Raw genomic sequence first — 19,984 nt, forward strand, 5'->3', positions numbered from 1 at the left:
ACCGTTATTTTAATAAATACTACGAAATGTTATTTTCTAAAGTTATTCAGCGGTTAAAGTATCGAAAGAGGTAAACGGTAATAACTAAATCCAGCTGTTGTATAAAATTAAAGCGATTCAAAAAGCGGTTCAGTGCATCTTTTTCTGCTCTTTTGTTCTAGACACAATCACTGTACTTCAATCAGCTCGCCCGCCGTAAGTCAAAGGCTGTTCCTAGACGCCACTGGCAACACCGATGTTGCTGTGGTGTCATGGTGATAGCTTTTTAACGCTTGGCAAAAAGTCCTAACTAGAATTGAAATATCAGTGTTTTTGTTCAATTTTCATCCACTCGTACCGACTTCAGCATAATCATTTGGCATACTTTCAACTACTTATTCATTTCCAACAAGGTAATGTAAATGACTCCAAACTAGGAATCAAAATACCATCCAACTAGGTTATGTAAACAACTATCTGAAAGTCGGGCTTTTCAGGTCGAGAAGGGACTTTGATGAACAAAAGATGCCGGCACCAGTGCGGCCTAAGGGCTCCGGCAGCGGAAGCAGGAGCGCCGCGGTGACCCCCATGTCCGAGAGGCAACAAATGGCGTTATTGATGCAGATGACTTCTTCCAGCGGCATCAACGAAGCAGGTTCGAGGAGCCCCAGTTCGAGCACTTCGCGGTCCAGAGAGCGCAACGAAAGAGGTGAAACTCCATTGCATTTAGCAGCTATTAAGGGGGATGTAGAGCAAGTCTGTAAATTGTTGGCACATCGTGCCGATCCGAATGCTGCTGATTTCGCTGGTAATTCTATTGACTAATTTCTCATTAACTGTAGGTGATGTGGGTAACTAGGTCCACAATGACTATTTTGGGGGATAAAATATAATAAATAATTGACCGTGTTAGTTGATAGACCTTTCAATTTTGATATTAGCATCATTTAAGTGCTGTAATTCAGAAACTAAGTGCACTCACCATCTCATGTGTTAAATCAGGGATGTAAAACGCTAGTATTCTATTCAAGGTTGGACTCCTTTGCACGAAGCTTGCAACCACGGTTGGTACGAGGTAGCCCTGAGATTGGTACAGTCAGGCGCCAACGTAAATGCGAGAGGACTAGATAATGATTCACCCCTTCACGATGCTGTGATAAACGGTCACTTCAGACTCGTTAAGCTTCTAGTTGAACGTGGTGCAGACATCCATGCTAAAAACTCCAAAGGAAAAACTCCCCTGGATGTAGCCCCGCCGGTTATCAAGCCTTATCTTCTCAACACCAATTTGCCTCTACCTGGTGAGTACTACGACAGAAGGTAGCACTGATGTTGAGGGGTCACGTTTCTGTGGCCTATATTCTGTGTTTGTTTCTAATCTATATAAACGACCTGCCTCACGTGATGAACTCGTCAGACATAGAAACTAAATTGTATGCAGGTGATGAAACCTTGGGCAAAAAAATATATAAAATAGATGATCCTCATATGATCCATACTGACATATTACTGCATTTTTTGTGCGGCATTTGGTTAGAAAGAATCATAATAAGAACTTTCATCAAATTATGCCCAACTTTGGTTATTATTTTAACTTCTCCAATGTATACAGCATGACACTAAAAATTACACTTTTGAAATAAAACGCTGATTTTATAAAAGAACTTCGCAATTCGTGGCCACTTTTCCGAAAGTGATTTTATAAAAGCCATGCAAGAATTTGTGAACTTCGCAATTAGTGTCCACTTTTCAGTAAATGATTTTATAAAAGCTGTACAGCAATTATGAAATTCGCAATTAGTGGCCACTTTTCTGAAAGTGATTTTTTATAAAAGCCGTGCAAGAATTTGTGAACTTTGCAAATAGTGTCCACTTTTCAGTAAATGATTTTATAAAAGCTGTACAGCAATTATGGACTTCGTAATTAGTGGCCACTTTTCTGAAAGTGGTTTTATAAAAGCCGTGCAAAAATGTGTGAACTTCGCAAATAGTGTCCACTTTTCAGTAAATGATTTTATAAAAGCTGTACAGCAATTATGGACTTCGTAATTAGTGGCCACTTTTCTGAAAGTGGTTTTATAAAAGCCGTGCAAAAATTTGTGAACTTCGCAATTAGTATCCACTTTTCCGAAAATGATTTTATAAAAGCCGTGAAGGAATTTATAAACTTCGCAATTAGTGGCCACTTTTCCGAAAATTATTTCATAAAAGCCGTACACGAATTTAGGAACTTCGCAATTAGTGGCCACTTTTCAGAAAATGATTTTATAAAAGCTGTACAGGAATTTATAAACTTTGCAATTAGTGCAATTGAAATTTTTTCTACGCCATTTTTGTACGACGTTTGGTTAGAAAAAATCATAATCAAAATAATAACTTTCAGCAAATTATACCCCAACGAGACATTGCCGATAGTTTGATACTGTTCTAAATTAAACCCCGACAAAATAACGCCAGCCGCCGCTGGTCTTCGCCAATCGATTGTGACATGGCCAAGGTCGTGCTCAACTCGATTTGTGTTTCTCGGTCGTTCTAGGTGTCGCGTCGCTTCGAGATTTTTCCCGATCTGCCAGTTGGTAGTGTTTATATATGGTAATATAAGTATCTGGAAGCCGATAGAGAAGTCTCTTAAAGCGACGCGACACCTAGAACGATCGAGAAACGCAAGTCAAGTTGACCGGGACTTTAGTCAAGTCACAATCGATTGACAAAGGCCAGCGGCGGCCGCTGTTTTTTTTTTCAGGGGATAATTCACAAAAATATTTATTTTTGAGTTCACATTTTCGAGTTTCCAGTTTTTTTCTTTTTTGTTTTTCTATATGGTCTTTTCTGGTTTGATCTGCTCAAAATATCCCAAAAGATAAATGAAAAATTGGAAAATTATATCATGAAATAAACTATTGAAGCGGAAATTCGCTTAGATCCGGCCCTGGTCACATCTCTTGTATCACTAATTGACTACTCCCGTCGCTACGGAAAATGAACGGCAACGTCGCGCGGCCGGCTACTGGATCCTGATAAAGATTGGCAAAGTAGGAATCGGAAAAGTATAGTGGTCGGTGTTGTACGTCAAGTGGAAGTCTATATTGCCTGGTAACATTCAGTTCGTATGACGTCCTACTACTAGCGTACTTTTCCAGGTATCCTCTCGGGCTCCAGTCGGATTCTTGATGCCGATGTTGCCAGTTTGTTGAAATTGTCGCGATTTTCGGAAAGTATGATGAACTGTTTTTTTTGCTCAGTGTTCTTGTGTTTTTGATCCTCACGAGAATTATTTTCACAACGTTTCGGCAAAGTCTCATTTGCAATTATCTGGTGGTGATGTCTGTAGTTTAGAAGTAGACTGATTTATTTGAATTCTGTGTCTCAGTTCATAAGGATGGATGTTACCATTGATCTGGGTTGCTGCCACTACCTGTGTTTGCTCAACTGCCTGTTTTGACCCGATTACCTGTGCTGTCTCGCCTACCTTTGTTATTATACCTGAATTATCATGTGCAAAGTTTTGCTTCTAGGGTTGTGTTTGCTTTTGTGAAGTGATAAGACGGATCTCCATCTTGCTAGCAATCTTTGCGTGTCATCTCTCTTATTCATACTACTATGTCTTTTTTCAATTTCGGTAAAGTCTCTGATTGTTCGAGAATAGAAGTTTTCGTTGCTTGCTAGTGTTTTTGTGTTGTTGAAATTGATGTTGGAAGGGAGAAGACGTGGTGATTTTTTCTTTCACTGCAAATTTGTGTTCTACTTTGCGTATGTTGATTCGCTTGTTGGTCTGACCGATGTGAGTCTTGTCAGTCTTGACATGGTACTAATAATGTAAGTTCTGGTACTAATAATGTTGCTATATTGTGTTGGCAGAAAATTCTGCTGATTTTGTCTGTCGTTTCTTCAATATATGATAATATGGTTGTTATGACTCGTGTATCTCGGGTTTTATGCTGTTTCTGTGTGATCTTGGAAGACGCTATTATCTCGAACACGGATTGAAAACTGGAAAAACAGCTAATCGTACCTTGTCCATAAGTACACCATATCCTTGCCTTTCATGTGAACCTACGATTCTGTAGTTACGTGTGGCAGATACCCGACGGAAAAACAACAACTAACCCAGCTAATGCCGTGCAGAAAGCTGAAGTAAAACCATCATTCGCAAGTAACTTCATATATATGGAAAGCAGAAATTAATTTGATTTTCATTTGGTAGGGACGACCACCAATAGACCGGTTTCGGAGTACTTATTCCTCGTCAATACTGGGAAGGTCATTTCAGACGGCGTGAAACGACTGTGTATCCCGAACAAACAAAATTAAGTCCAACTAGTCATAAGTTATCTGTAGTTGATTCAGTAGGATGTCCACTGCGCCATATGCTGACCAAGTCCGGAAACAACTCGACAAATACATACTCCAGGGTGGGAGTCAGAATGATAATTTAAAATCTTCCAGAGAGGTGCATATAACATGCTCAAGTTTAGGTGAAAAAACCATAGAAGGACCTCCCATGTGAACCTACGACTGTAGGTCTTAACAACGGATTGGCATTAGGTATAACCATACACACAGCTTGGTTTTCATCTTTGAAGGTGATTACGACCTCTGAACAAAACGAATTATTGGAGACCTTAGCTGCAGACAATGTGACTGAGGCATAGGGCCAGCTCGTGGCTGAGCCACGAACTCAGCAACAGTAAGTACAACTGGACTCAGTTGTACTTACAGCAACTCTGAGATAGTAAAGAGATGACATTTTCTTTTACAAAACCATAAGAATTTTCTTCACTTTCCCAACCACCGCAGTACGCCACTGTTAACCATTTCAAGTGTTTTTGAGTACTTAATTTCATTTTGTTAACAAAAGTTAATGCAAATTATTTGATAAATTTTTTCGATAGCAGAATATCGTTAATTAAGGCAGTGACGGGATACAAAGTAACAGGTTAAGTTTCTGAGATAATAAAAATTCGTTGCGTGTATTTAATGGTCCAACACGGAACCAAATGATAGAGCACAAGAGATAAGAAATGAGTGATGAGATTTCGGGAAAATAAATATGTCGTTTCCGGTAACTAACCAATGAAATTGAAGATGTGATTGATTTGAATCTTACGTATTGAGGTATTTATTCTGTGGCACTGACAATGATGAACGACGAAAAAAAACATGTTATTTTTCATGTCTACGTTATGGAGGAACACAAAAAATGTAAAATTTAACACTGCATCAAAGACCAGATCAGAGATAGAGCTATCAAACATTACTAAAGTTGAGTTAGACGCAAGTGTCTAGAGGAACATGCTAATTTTCTGTAGCATGTGCCTGTGGTCACTATCGCTTGTTGCTTGTAACTTTCGCATTCATTCACGACCGTAATGGAGAAATAACGCGTGCCAACATTGGCAACGCCGCCCCATTCTGTTCTCGTCTCCGAACAAGCAGTCCGAGTCTGCTCGAAGTGACGACGGCACGGCAAGTGTTTCAATCAAGCAGGCGGCCAGATGCAGCGTCGGGCATCGAATCTACATAAAGGTATGTCAGATAATGTCCACATTTCGGCTAGTCTAGGCGGCCACGATTCGACATTTCGTTTCATGGCCGCCTTTTGTTGGGTTATCATCCATTTCGCTGTTGCGATCGTCCCGACACAAAAGTGGTATTTTTATGCGTTAGATTCATTGCTACACGATTTTTGACGCAGAGGTATGTTGCATTTGAGTGTTATTATGATCGATGAGTGTATTTTGTTATTTGTTTTTTCTTTTTTTCTCTCTTGAAAGATGAGTGCCGCCGGATTTGTCGATAAGCGATTTCCAGAAAGATGATGCGAAGTGTTCGAGTTACTCCAGTCATATCCAGTCTTGATTCAGAATAAAATTAAACCGTGTGGAGATATTAAGAAATTGCTTTAATTTCGCTGGGAGGAGTTACTTTTCCGGTCTACCGAATATACAAATGACGTTCCTTCGCGAACATGACATATCTGAGACTCGACTAGGTGGAACGGAGATTAGAAACGACGAGGGTGCTTTTTCTTTCGATCAGTTTTGAAGTTTTGTGCCCTCAACAACTCCCCCCCGCTCTGTATCAGATACAAAAAGGGAAAGATGCTTTAAAACAGGATTGTACAACTCGTCGTTTCAAAACCCGTCCAATATTCTTTGTAATTGTATCTTGATTTAATCAGGTATCGAGATATCGCATTCCAAAGTTCAAAAATTATCATCTCACCTCTACGGAGATTATTGTTTTCATTAATTTTTTACTCGCATATTCCAATTTTGAGATTCAGGTAATGAGCGGGCTCATGACTGTTGCTGATTTTTTGATTGTTGTATTATTGCAGATAATTCAAGACTACCTATGTAATGATAATAATGATGATTATTAACTTTCTCAAGAACATACAATGTTTATAGCAGGGAAAAACAATAATTCAAAAACTAACTATAACATAACCAAGTACAAAGCACCAAAAAAAGATAAATCAGAACTGAAACTTGAAAAAATATCAGACCTCTGTTGCAATTACAACGGACTGAGTTTTGTCAATCAAATCTCCATTAAATTTTGTTTTGGAGAACAACCCCTGAAAAGTACAAATAAATCCGACCGAAGATTTTTCATTCTAGTGCAAATTTGCAAAATAATTTTTTCTCGATTGCAAACTTTCAAAATACTAAATTGGCTTTAAAGTAAACACTTTTACCAAGTTAGCATCATCAGGAATTGGTAAAGACTGATATCTACATGTATGATACGAGGTTTGTTCAAAAAGACATGTTTACTTTGTTGGCGAGAGCCATAGAAGTAAGTGTTTTGCTGATTCTGCGTTTCTCCAGCAACAGAAGTATCATCAGTCACTAAGAAGAGGATGAAGCTTTTTAGGAATCACTTTTTTTTATTTGGAAATCAATTCGGTTTGAAAGAAAATCAGTTTTACTAATTTACCGAAGTTTCGCAAAATATTATATATAGTAATAATTGTAATAACCCTCAAGCATTTGAGTAACGTTAAATTTTGCAGAAAACACGCCGATCAACCGACCGCAAGCTAGAGCGTCGAGGGATGACAAAAAAATTTCGATCGGCGACTGCCCCACCCCCCCTTCCTCTAGTGGTTCAAAACAACAGAAGGACTCTGCGATGGACGCCAAAAGTAGTTCGTCTTTAACGGTTAGTATAAAATAATAGTACACTGGTTTACTGCGGTGACGAAATAACAGAAATTGTACCTTTACAAGATTTTGAAATGAAAATTTTTCACTCTGAACAATTCTGGGACGAATAGAAATGTCAAAGATTACCGTGACCGCAGACTGAAAGTCTATGAAGTTCATTAATGAACATTGTTTCCGGAGTACCGCAGGGATCTATATTGGGACCTTTACCCTTTCTCATTTACATAAAATCCATTTCGAAATTTCAGCTTTCTTTAAAAAACCTGTTTAATTCGTTCGTTAATCAGCTGTCGCCCCCGTTAATAATATAATAACTAATAAATATACTAATAAATGGAAGCTACCCTCAAACAAATAGTTGTTTGGCTCAGTATACACACACAAATCCACTTTAATTTTTTTATAAAAAGCTCTGTCAGACAGCAAATTCAAAATCATTATTAGGACACAACAAAATTGGAAGGTCCGCTAATTTTCAGTTTTTTTTTATATCCAGATTGATGTAATTTGGAAAAAGTTAGCACCAATCATTGGGGTACTAAATATTACTGGCCACTTCCACATTGTTTTTTCTGAAAAATCCCGCGATTGTTTCTGTCCTTTTACCAAAATTGTCTGTGTTCTTTTACCAAAATTTGTAACTTCATATTTTGGTAAAAACCCAGAGACAATTGCAGGATTTTTTAAACAATATGAAAATGGCATTCAGGCCAGGTGCCAGGCTACCTAATTTCCTGTTTGATGCCAAAAGATAAAGTGGACAACATGGATAAATCTGGAGATTATAAGCTCAAGTGTCCGGAGTGTGGGACAATGTGGCCGAAATTTCACAAAACGCTATGTTAAACATTAATGATTTTTCAGACTAGGCAAAAATGATTTGACATTTTCAAACCATTCCTTGGAATGTAACCACAAGTTGCCGAACTTAAACGATAAGGGAATTTTGCATTATGCAAGCAAGGGTTGGAAACTCAATTATTTAGAATCCTTGGAAACTCATAGATAGATAAAGAGATTTTATTGAAGTTTTCAAATTGAACATATTAAAACTTAAGTCAGTATGGTATAAATATATAACTAAAATACAACAAAAGATATCAAAAGATTACCACAGGTTTATACATTCGTGGGAGTACATTTTAGTATAATTCAATTTCGAAAAAAAAAAAAAAAAAGAGAACAAAAAATAAGATAAGTGTCACAGATATAAACGCATTAGTCTAAAATATATAGATATCAAAATATAATGAAAATGTAAATATACACTCGCATATATCATGTCTATATTTGTTAGGATTATAAAAATGTTGATGGCTAATACTAATATCTTTCTTCTGTTTTCTGCAATAGTCATGAAGTTGCCATAAAAAATTCTTGCATCGAATACAGTTCCGTGTTACACAACAAATCGTAAAACTAGAATTTTGAAAGTATGCTGTCTACCTTCTTCTCTGATTGTCAGTGGTAAATGATTGTATAGTTTGATGGCCATATAGCGTAGACCTCTTTCTGTATTTCTCAATCTATGTTTAGGAAGAACGAGGTTCGAATTGTTCCTAGTATAGTACTCGTGAATGTTTTTATGAATAATGAATTTTTCTTTGTTGTCATAAACGAAAATAACACAAACATAAATATAGATCCCATATAAAGTAAGTAATTTATTACTTTTAAAAATTCCGCGGCAGGAGTCTGTTAAGTTCATGTTAAGCATATTCTTTATTATTCGTTTTTGCATAATGAAAATGCATTCCAAGTTAGTGCTTCCACCCCAATGCATAAGCATTGCTGATGTAACCTACTAAATAACCAAATCGACCTGGTCGACTCGCTGATTTTCGGATTAGCCTATCAACATTGTCACAGGTAAACAACATTCAGGTAATAAAGTTATTCAGCTCAGTGATGTATAGATATACCGTGCGGCCCATATGTATGTACTAAATTGATTTTTAGCATTATTATGTACTATGTGCAAAAAACCTGAAACAGGTCAATTTTTATTCTTAAATTGACAATTTACAGTATGAAAATATTATTCCCCTCCAGCACCCCTTCTGAATTATAAGCACCCCTTAGAAAATTTTAAATAGCAAAGGGGGTTGGTCGTGTGGCACCTTGTTGGAAAGGGATTTTAGGCCTCTGTTCAGCAATATAGTTTTTTGAGTTTGGTGCAATCATAACTGAGAAAATTGATTTTTAGGATGTGAAATTTTGATAATGTCTCTAGGTATCACAAAACTTTACGTAGAATGAAGCTAATAATGCCCACATAATATTTAAAATGTATTTTTCAATGTACTTTACAGTTGAATTAAATGTTCAAAATGACCACCATCAACTTCCTGACAATAACCGAGGCGATTTTGGAATTCAAGTACAACATTTTGTATGACCTCGGGGTTATTTTGTTAATTTCTTCCGTTATCCTAACTTTTAAATCAGCAATATTGTTTTGCCTATTAAAATATACTTTAGATTTTAAGTAACCCCATAAGAAGTAATCGAGAGGAGTCAAATCGGGGGGTCTAGTCGGCCATTCGATCGTTCCACGTCTTCCAATCCACCTGTTGGGAAAAACCTCGTTTAAATATTTCTAACTGTACGTGCAAAATGCGGTGGAGCTTCGTCAAGTTGGTAGTAAATAGTTCGATCTATCTCATTTGGATGATTAACATCAGGAAAATGTATTTGTAATGTAGGCACTAAACCATTAACAGTGCCCTCAAAAAAATAAGGGCCAATAATGTTATTGTTAATGATACCAGCCCAAACGTGAACTTTTTTAGGATATTGAGTGTGAGTCGCACACATCCAGTGAGGATTTTCTCTGCTCCAATATCTACAGTTCTATCTGTTAACTGTTCCGTTTAAATGAAACGTCGCTTCATCAGAAAACACTATTTTGTTTATGAACTGCAAATCTGCGTTCATTCTGTCCATCATCAATTCACAGAATTCTTGCCTTCTATCAGGATCATCTTCATTTAACTCCTGAACCAACTGAACTTTGTAAGGGTGGTATTTTTCTTTATGCAAAACTCTCAAAATATATGATTTACTTACATCATTGTCGGCGGCAAGTTCTCGAGTTGTCTTATGTGGATTTTCCTCAATCTCTAGAAGTAGATCTAACTTTTTTTCAACAGTAAATTGAACATTTCTACCTGGTTTTCCAATATTTTTTACATGTCCAGTTTCACGAAACTTTTTTTCAATTTTGCTAAATGTAGCCTGCGACACGTGTTGACCAGGGTATTTATTATTAAACATTTCACAAACCTCCTTTTGAGTTCTTGTTTTATTACCACAACCAATCATAATTAAAATGTCTATTCATTGAATCTCGGACTAATGAGCCATAATTAAATTTAATATGCCCACAAATATTATACTGACATCTTTTAATAACTTTACATACCTATATGACAGCAGCCTACTAGATTCATATCAATTGTTTATTTGGCTTTTTGTTTAATATTTTAGTATCATCAAAGATTTTTTCCAGGATTCAAGGTTAGTAAGGAGCGTGTTACAGGGAGATCAGGTTATTGTCAAGAAGTGAATAATGGTGGTCATTTTGAACATTTAATTTAATTGTAAAAATTAATTTTCTCAGTTATGATTGCATCAAACTTAAAAAACTGTATATTGCTGAACAGAGGACTAAAATCCCTTTCCAATAAGGTGCCACACGACCCCCTTTGCTTTTTGAAATTTTCGAGGGGGTGGTTATAATTCAGAAGGGGTGCTGGAGGGGGGATAATATTTTCATACTGTAAATTGTCAATCTAAGAATAAAAATCGACCTGTTTCAGGTTCTTTTCACATAGTACATAATAACGCTAAAAATGAATTTAATCCATACATATGGACCGCACTGTATATAAGGGTTAAAGTTGTTAATTATTTCAGTTTATTGCATTCGTTTGGAAATTTCCTTGTAGTACGGAACTGCAGTAATGTTTCACTTATAAATACACTTATAAAACAAGGGAAGGTTTCTCATTTTTCATTAATTTCTTAATTTAAAATTATAGCAATAATTATATTGTAGTGATCAGTTTCAACAAGTATGTTTTTATTAAAAACCACCTGAACGCTCATGAAATCTTTTTTCTACACCCGTACTCTAACAATACACTTATATGACCATAATCCGTTTCATAATGATATCCATTATGATACAGATTTTTCATAACGATACAGATTATCAACCAATAGAAACCCATAATTTTTCAATCAAGAATCATGTTCCTTTATTTGTCCTAGATTCTAACCTAAGTAACTAATTGCTTTATTTGTCAAAATCAACTTTCATATTACCTACCTATATTATCAAAATGTCTGAAAACAGCGATATAGAAGGAATACCATCGACTCCAATATTTTTAAAAGATCAGATTAATTACAGTTGTAATATTCAATATAAATATAATTAGAATCTTTATAGTTTTCATATATCCATGATAATACCATTAAGTTTGTGTTTTTTTAAAAAAATATGAGTTAATTACTGTAAATGTGTTCAATACAAATATAATATTTATAGTTTTTCATTATTTATCGGGTTTAGAAAAAATAGCGTATGCAACTGTCATGTAATGGTTATTAATACACTCGCATATACCATACAAAACTCGCCTTCGGCTCGTTTCGTATCCCGGTTAATGCTCGTGTTTTAATAACCATCATTACATGATCGTTGCATAATATACTATTGTTTGTGATACAAAAATAGAGTGAGCCCGGTAAAGTACTATAAACCTTCCTATCCTAGCTGTGGCAAATCATAACGAAACCACAAAATTTTGTTTGGGCACTCTATTAGCGTTTAGCATTCATAATGAGCAGTCATAACGTTTTACTATTAGGATCAGTATGAGAAGTTCTTGAAGTTGTGATGAAAAAACAACTTTTTTAGGATTTAACCTCTTGTAGCACAAAAATTAAGAGAAAATAGGTTTGTTTGACCTTTTCTTCTTAAAAGCTTCGATTAAGGATCAGCATCCATTCTGAAACGCTCAGTAGTTATGATGGAGAATTGAATTTAATAATTATCTAATTAGGCCACCGATGATGTATACGAATTCAAATCCGTGAAAGACGCTGGCGATTCCTTTTCGGACGACCTCAAAGGCGGCGCCGGCATTCAGACGGACGCGTCGGCGAGCGATTTGGACGTTTCCGATCCGCTCAGTCTATCGGCGTCTGCGTCGCAGCCTACCAACGATGACGTCGCCGTTCCGACGACCGCCGTCAAGAGGGGATACTCGGAGGCGACCGACCCGCTCGAGGAGACCGGAGCCGCGCCCGGTAGTGCTGCCGGAGCCGATGATGAAACACGCCGGAAGAAACGTAAGGAGGATAATACGAAAGAGGGGAAGTCGGCCGTTTTGAGGAATGCTGGTGAGTTTTCATTTGTAGAGTTTTGTCAGACTGGGCATGACACAGATATGAAATGTAAAAGTGAAAACATGAATGTTATGACGCGCTGAAAAGTTCGTATGCTAACACACAGATGGCGCTACTGGTATTGAATCCATATGATTATTAGATAATACTAACCTTCGAAAGACGCGTGAACAAATTTCACAGCTGTCGGAGTATTAATTTGTGGAATAGAACGTTTTGAGTGAAACAACTTTTGTTATAGTATAACAATTTTCAATTGAAGATAACTTATATACAAATTAAACTGAGAGCTAACAGCAACAATGTTAAATGTTAGAACTAAATTCTTACCAGGGTCATTTTTATTGTCTATGCATCGCCATTGTAAATAATTGAAAATTAGGATGATTTCATAAAGTTTGCCCCCCGTAACAAGATAGCTTCTGCATATCGATAGGGTGTACGAGCGAATAGGTGAACCAGTTCGGTAAATACTTTGAAAAATCGGTAAACTGTTCTCTTATATTTGCGTCCTTAAAATGCCATAACTAGTCATTCGGTTTCTTCATTATTGAGCGTCCTTATCTGCATAGGCATAGTGTGTTCTGTTTCTTGTGAAGGTGACTTTGTTTTGTATTTATTAAATATATTTTATTATTTTTTGGGAAAGAAAGTTTTTGGCTTTCTACTACTCCATCTTGATACAAAAAACAAGGACGAGGGAATCTTCCAAGGAAAGGAAGGAAGTAATCAATTTCAAAATAAGTAACTCTATACATGGATGTGTAAATCATGCAAAGAAGTAACTTTCAGACACAAACTGAAAGAAAGTTCTCCTGAAACAGCTACTTTCATATAAACAAACATTGAATTACACGAAAGAAAAAAATTCCTTCGAAACAAATACTTCTATATGAACACTGAATTATACAGAAGATACTTTTCTCTACTCCGTTTGTATTTCAAACATTGGTTGTGGAATAAAATCAGATATCATTCACATGAGTTCTACTTTAAATGAATGGTAATAAATTGCACTTACATGGAACACTGTCACCCTCACTGGTATACACCAATGTTTCGCCTTAAGACACTTGCCCCAAGTGCTTGGATGCCGTAGCAGGTCCAAGTAATGTACAAAGAAAGCGGAAGTTTATGTCGTTAGAAGAAAAACAGATTGTCTGTAGAGTGTACAAAAATTTAAAAAATACACTCCGTACAGTGGAAGCTGTAGCCCAGTGTTAATTTTTAACGGGAATATCCGTGTCGACAATTGAACGCATTACGTGAAAAAAAAGTGACTGGGATTGTGCAAGATCCAAAAGTACATTGTCGTGGTAGAAAAAAAATTGAATTGGACGAGTACCAGAAAAATTTTGTACGCTAAACCATTCATTCTTTCTTTTTTGAGAATAAAGCGCCAACCCTTGAATCCACTAGGACAAAGGTAATAGATAATGATGTCATTCCAAAAATGAGAAGTTAACGAAAATAATAAAAGAAGATTTGAAATTTATATATGCCAAACGATCCCGTAAATCTGTCTTAATAGAAAGAGAAGATATAGTCTCATGGCGACGGAGATATCTTCGCTCTATTAGAGAAATGCGTTCTGCTCACAAAAAGATTTATTATCTGGACGAAACGTGGGTGAATGTATCTGAGATCTAGCAAGATACTACTGTAACTAGTTATCGTCAAGCATTTGGGGATGGTTTATCAACAGGGTTACGCGGACCAACGGGTAAAGAGCAACGACTAATTGTCGCCCATATAGGTAGCGAGAGTGGCTTTTTAGGCGATAGTGCACTAATTTTTTCATCCAAAAAAACGGGGGATTATCACGAAGACATGGACGCCCAACGCTTTGAAGAATGGTTTGAATCCCTTCTTGCACGAGTCGAGCCAAATTCGGTAATAGTAAATGATAACGCTTTTTATCACAGCCAATTAGTGGAACAGCTGCCAACTATGACCACCAAAAAAGCAGACATGCAGAGTTGGTTAGGACAAAAAGGAATTCCATTTTCCGATGACATGGTTAAGGCCGAGCTTATGAGTGTCGTTAAACAGCATGGTGACAGATATTGCAGCATGTGGTGGAGCATCACCATTTTGAGACTTCCTCCTTACCATTGCGAGTTTAACCCGATAGAATTAATCTGGGCTCAAATTAAGGGTTACGTAGCTCGTGAAAACGTGACATAAAATTTCTGATGTCCAACGTTTATTAGAACTCGCAATGGAACGGAAAGAAGATTGGGCTAATGCTGTAGCCCATGTGATCAAGGAAGAAGAGAAAATGTAGAGATTGGACGGGGTGGTAGACACTGTTTTCGACCAAATAACAATAGATTTGAGTGTGACTGGGGATTACTCTTCGGACAAGTCAATGGATTCTGAAACTTCGTAAGCATAACATAGATAATTATTTCTTTGCTTTGTAGTTCTCTTTCTATGTAAAAGGAACATGATAATTATTTTGTAAATTTTTCTGTTTTTTTTTTGAAGTACTGTATTAAGCATAATAAGAAAATGTAATCAGTTTTATCATTGACCAGTTAGCGCCATCCATTATAACAATTTTTACGTAATTACCTATGTGTTTAAATAAATAAAAATATTATTTTTGTACGCCTCTGCAGAGTTAGTAAGAGGTTGGTAAGGAGGTTGGTCACTTCAAATGCGACGTTGCTAATAAATCACCTTCAATTGAAAATTGTTATAGGATAGTTTGAAGATGGATAGAAAAGAATTTCGTGTTGAAAAAGCATTGCTTATGTTTATAAAGAGAAGCCAAGGTTTCGCTTCAGTTGTTTAAAATTTATATTGTACTGTAGGACAGAACAAAGGACAAAACAGCAAACAGTCGGCGTCAGGTCAAAACAAATCGGGACTTTTAAGTTCAGTCAAAGGCATCGGAGACAAAAAGAGCCCTTGTTCCAGTCCCAAACCCGCAATTTCAGACGCCGAAGTCGAGGATGGAAAAACGGATTTAAAGGTAAGTCTACAAATGCAGAGTCTAAAACATAACATCATGAAATTCTTCGTTTGTGTAGGTACCTCCTCTGAAAATAGTCATCCCGCAAACCACCAGCAGCGAACAAGACACGGGTGCAGGGCGAAACGGCAAGAGTAATTCTCAGAGGGCACATCCTGCGCTGCCGTATGTTGTCACCACCTCGAACAGTTCCGATTCGAACAATGAAAAGGATTGTTCGCAGGCGGCCAGCACAAGCGCAGAACAAACGACTTCGACTACAAAAGGCGAAGAGAAGAAAGATGGCGGTACTGGCGGTGCTCCGGAAGAGGTACTTCATTATTATTTATATTTTGATATACACATTGATAGAGCAGAATCGGGAATTTAATTTTCAAGTTGAAACGGTCAACATTTTGAACTAATGCACGTCAAAAATAGGGTGTCTGTTCAAATAATAAAGTTAGTGTTCATTTTTACACGCTTTATATTGGTTTCGCCTGTATGTTTGTATGTATGTATGTTTGTTTGTAACTCTCAAGCTCCTGATCTGTATTGACAGAATTATCGGCATTATTGCTTGATCTATTCGCGGGCAGATGGCGCTGTACGTAACTATCGATTTTTGCTTGAACTGTTTGCGGGCGGATGGCGCTGTACTTAACTATCGATTTTTCCCTGAGCTATTCGCGAGCAGATGCCGCTATAAGTAACCTCCTTGATGTTTTCAAAAGAAAATCAAAATAAAAAACATATTTTGAGAATTATAAGTGTTAGCGAAATTTTGTTCTACAAATGAAATATTTAAATATTTACAGTTACCCGTGATTCAGTACAGAAAAAAGTTTTAAAAGCGTGGACGCTTTGTGCCATATTTTTGTATATCAGGCGCCCGTCGCTTTTTTCACAATAATACTAGTATTTTTCGATCGTTATTGTTTAAAGCTTATTTAAAAAAAAAAATAATGTTTTAACTTTTTAGTTCGATGTTCTTTAAAAGCGTGTTCTTTCTTGCAAATTTGATTGGCATTGCTGTTCCATCCCGCCTAGAAATTTGGTGGATTTTGCAAAAAAGACTTCACGGTCATTTACTGAGATTCTACTATTCTCAGATATTTATTTTTGCAATGAACTCTTCAGACGTTCCTGCTTCAGTTGCCAAAGTGGTACCATCAGCATATAGAATTTGGTTTTTTGTGCTGATCATTAACATATAGTAGAAAAATTAGCGGTCCAAGAATCGATCCTTGAGGTACACCAGCCTCCACATCATAATAGTTGCACTCTCTGTTGATTTTCCTGGCAGAAAACCATTTTGGTGTCCTGTTATGACATTATATTTTGAGAGAAAGGAAAGCATTTGCGTATATTTACATTTTTTATTAGTTTACATATTACACACTGTACTGGTATGGGGCGAAAATTTTCGAGACAGTTGATTACCTTTCTTGAAAGTTGAACTTGCAATTCCTATCTTCAAGTCAGAAAGAAATGACGCCTTTTCAACTAAAAAATTGATTATATCTGCTATAATCCCAGATATATGGGGAGTTATATTTTTTATCACCTTCGTTGAGAAGCGAAAGCATTGCTATAAGCAGTTCTGATATGTACTTTTGTGGTTGTCATCCAAAATTTTATATTGGACAAACCGGAATAACTTTTTCCAAAAGAATAAAAAAATAGTTTTTTTAATGAGAAGACCAATTCAACATTTGCAAACCAGAGGGGCACATTTATGACGTATTGCATTTAGAAGAGGAAGGTTCAAAACTCAAATTTTGGAATATTTAGAAATCAATAGATATGAAAATTCCAGAATATTGCTCAGTGATCAAAACAAGGTTAAATGATGACACAGGTAAAAATTGTATTCATTATTCTCCAATTCTATAAGTTGTTCCTAGAAAGGTAAATAGTTTAGGTAACTGATTTAGCATTTGTCAGGTAGCAATAGTCATTATGATTCAACTTACTATAGAAGGAAGACATGGAACTTGTTCAAACAGTATTGTGACGCCTGTATAGCGTAGCACGGTGTGTATATCCATCTACAGATAGCTGCTGTATGCTAATACGAATAAATATTATTATTAGACGAAACTAAACCGTAATTATATTTTAGGCTAAGGTTCAAACGAGCAACGAGACGGAGGCGTCCACGTCGTCAACAGCTTCGACAACCACTGCAGCTGCACCAGCTCCCGTCGAGCTACATCCCCGCAAAAGGAAGATGAAGCAGAATAAGGATCAAGCGGTGCCGCCCGTAGAGACGCAGGAGACGCCCGCCGAAGCACAGGTACATCCGCACGAACAGCCCATCACCAATTGCTACCAGCTGTATTTGAATATTAGAAAGCAGGTGAGTACTGAGTCGAGATCAATAACGAAATTTGTTCTTTATTGTTGAGCTGAGTAGATAATAATAATCAAAGTAAACTTTCACGGCCGGAGATGACTGTTTCGAAGCTATTTTTTTTGGTTGTGGTCTTCAGGTTTTTATGCCTGACGTTTCGTCTACTACTGTGTCACTACTGTAGTAGTCTGCTACTGCGGCATACGCAGTAATAGGATACTGCCGTGTTTTTTGCCGTGGATTGTCTGACGTTTCGTCTGCTACTGTGTCTACCGTAGTAGTCTACCTGCTAATGTTTCGTCTTCTACTGAGGTATACGCAGTAGTAGGCTACTGTCTTGTTTTTTGCCGCGGATTGTCTACTACTGTTTCTACTGCGGTATACGCAGTAATAGGCTACTGCAGTGTTTTTTTGCCGCGGATTGTCTGACGTTTCGTCTGGTACTGTGTCTACCGCAGTGATCTGCTACTGCGCCTACCGCAGTAGTCTACTAATGCATCTACCGCAATGGTCTACTATCGCGTTATTTGACCGTGGTCTGTCTTAAGTTTCGTCTTCTACTGTGTCTACCGCAGTAGTCAGTTACTGCGACTACCACAGTAGTCTACTTCCTGATGTTTCGTCTTCGTCTGCAGTATACGCAGTAGTAGGCTACTGTAGTATATTACTGCGTCTACCGTAGTAGTTTACCTACTGGCGTTTTGTATACTGCTGCGGTAGACACACTAGTAGACTACTGCCGTGATTTTTTATGGTAGTCTGTCTGATGTTTCATCTACTACTGTGTCTACCGCTGTAGTAGATGAAACGTTAGGGTAGACGCAGTAGTAGACGAAACGCCAGGCAGGCCATTGTCGAAAAAACCTGGAAAATATTTTCGACACAATAATTAACGTTATTTATTATTTTCAGTTACTAGATACAAATATTTTGGTCCAAATGTAAATCAATTTAAATGAAAATCTTAGGCGGAGTATTACATTTTCAGAATGGAAGTAAAGAGAGAAAAAAGTTTACTGAGGTTGCTGTTCGAGTGTTGCAACACTAAGTAGAGTAGATACGTAAAGTACAATTCGATTTATTGATTTCGTTGATTTATGATGAGTTAGTATGGATGACTGGAGACTACCTGATTACTGTTGATTTTGGGTGATTTTTGAAATGTGAAATTCATTGTATTGTATTTAAAAAATTTAAAATAAATAATTCTTTCATCAGATTGCCAAAAGACGCAGGGGACTGTTTCCCGTTCAACCGAAGCCGCCTCAAGGTTTCAAAGATTACCTGATGAACCGCTGCACGTACGTCCTGGCCGGCACCGCTCCCACCACCCCCAACGTAACCCACCCCCAAAGCCTGCCCACGCAACTCAAAGATCTCTTCACCGAACAGGAAAAGGAGAGGTACAGGCTGAGGACGCAGCACGTCATAGAAAAGGAAAAGCTCGTACTGTCCGTGGAGCAGGAGATCCTGAGGGTGCACGGCAGGGCTGCTCGAGCTCTGGCTAACCAGGCGCTGCCTTTTTCAGTCTGCACCATCCTGAGGGACGAGGAGGTGTACAATCTCATCACACCCGAACAGGAGGAGAAGGACAGGAATGCGCGGTCGCGATATAACGGTCAGTTTCAAGCGAAGGTTTTGAAGATTTTTGGTCTTTCTTCTGACGAATGTGAATTTAAAACAGGCGTGACATAAAAGAAAAGCGTGGTTAATTTAGAGTTCACTCATTTCTGTTCACTTAACTTGAAAGCAAGTAGTAACGTATTGAACGGTTGTTTCTCGTAGGTCGCCTCTTTTTGAGCTGGCTGCAGGATGTTGACGACAAGTGGGAGAAGATCAAGGAGCACATGCTGCTGAGGCACCACAACGAGGCAGAGTCTCTGCACGCCGTGCAGAAAATGGACTGGGAGTGGAAGATGAAGGAGCTAAGCCTCTGCGACCGCAAGTCCACTCCCAAGATCGATGAGACACACGTGCCGATGGTTCACGTTTCTGACGATTTTGATCTGTTACCCGCGTAGGGTTTTTGTTATATATATGTATATATTTTTATTAATAAAATTATTTTCGTTTCTTTTTTTTTGGTGGAGTGTTATT

General features: G+C 37.4%; 2 protein-coding genes across 5 annotated transcripts in view; one reads left to right on the forward strand and one right to left on the reverse strand.

The window, feature by feature from the left end:
* The window catches only part of Csgalnact (Chondroitin sulfate N-acetylgalactosaminyltransferase), a 337,563-nt gene that overhangs the window by 317,179 nt on the left and 400 nt on the right, over positions 1-19,984 (reverse strand). Inside the window, exon 1 of one of the 2 annotated variants that reach the window (XM_074177576.1) lies at positions 962-1,074. The exons of the other annotated variant lie outside the window; for it this stretch is intronic. Coding sequence (XP_074033677.1) covers positions 962-964 — 3 coding nt within the window. The 5' untranslated portion in view covers positions 965-1,074. Of the gene's footprint in view, positions 1-961; positions 1,075-19,984 lie in introns of those variants that run through there. 2 annotated transcript variants of the gene reach the window in all.
* On the forward strand, positions 229-19,967 carry LOC111503543 (uncharacterized). Of its 3 annotated transcripts, none has more exons than XM_023157881.2 (10): positions 229-392; positions 477-787; positions 1,011-1,280; positions 7,001-7,149; positions 12,227-12,566; positions 15,392-15,552; positions 15,611-15,862; positions 17,657-17,893; positions 19,106-19,505; positions 19,673-19,967. In XM_023157881.2, the coding sequence occupies exons 2-10, from the start codon at positions 505-507 to the stop codon at positions 19,906-19,908; spliced, it is 2,328 nt and encodes a 775-aa protein (XP_023013649.2). In that variant the 5' UTR covers positions 229-392; positions 477-504; the 3' UTR covers positions 19,909-19,967. The 3 variants fall into 3 exon arrangements, with proteins under 3 accessions (XP_023013649.2, XP_023013650.2, XP_023013651.2); XM_023157882.2 differs by having other exon boundaries at positions 477-688; XM_023157883.2 differs by lacking the exons at positions 229-392; positions 477-787; positions 1,011-1,280 and adding an exon at positions 5,349-5,505.

Source organism: Leptinotarsa decemlineata, unplaced genomic scaffold (assembly GCF_025532065.1).
Source record: "Leptinotarsa decemlineata unplaced genomic scaffold, Ldec_3_MD MMD2_tig00002974_RagTag_RagTag, whole genome shotgun sequence".
Lineage (NCBI taxonomy): Eukaryota > Metazoa > Arthropoda > Insecta > Coleoptera > Chrysomelidae > Leptinotarsa > Leptinotarsa decemlineata.

Excerpts from the sequence above, each read along its gene's own strand:
- LOC111503543 (XM_023157881.2), top strand. The coding sequence starts at position 505 with ATGCCGGCACCAGTGCGGCCTAAGGGCTCCGGCAGCGGAAGCAGGAGC. Across the intron at positions 788-1,010 it reads GAATGCTGCTGATTTCGCTG|GTTGGACTCCTTTGCACGAA; the intron begins GTAATTCTATTG and ends ATTCTATTCAAG. Across the intron at positions 15,553-15,610 it reads ATGGAAAAACGGATTTAAAG|GTACCTCCTCTGAAAATAGT; the intron begins GTAAGTCTACAA and ends TCGTTTGTGTAG.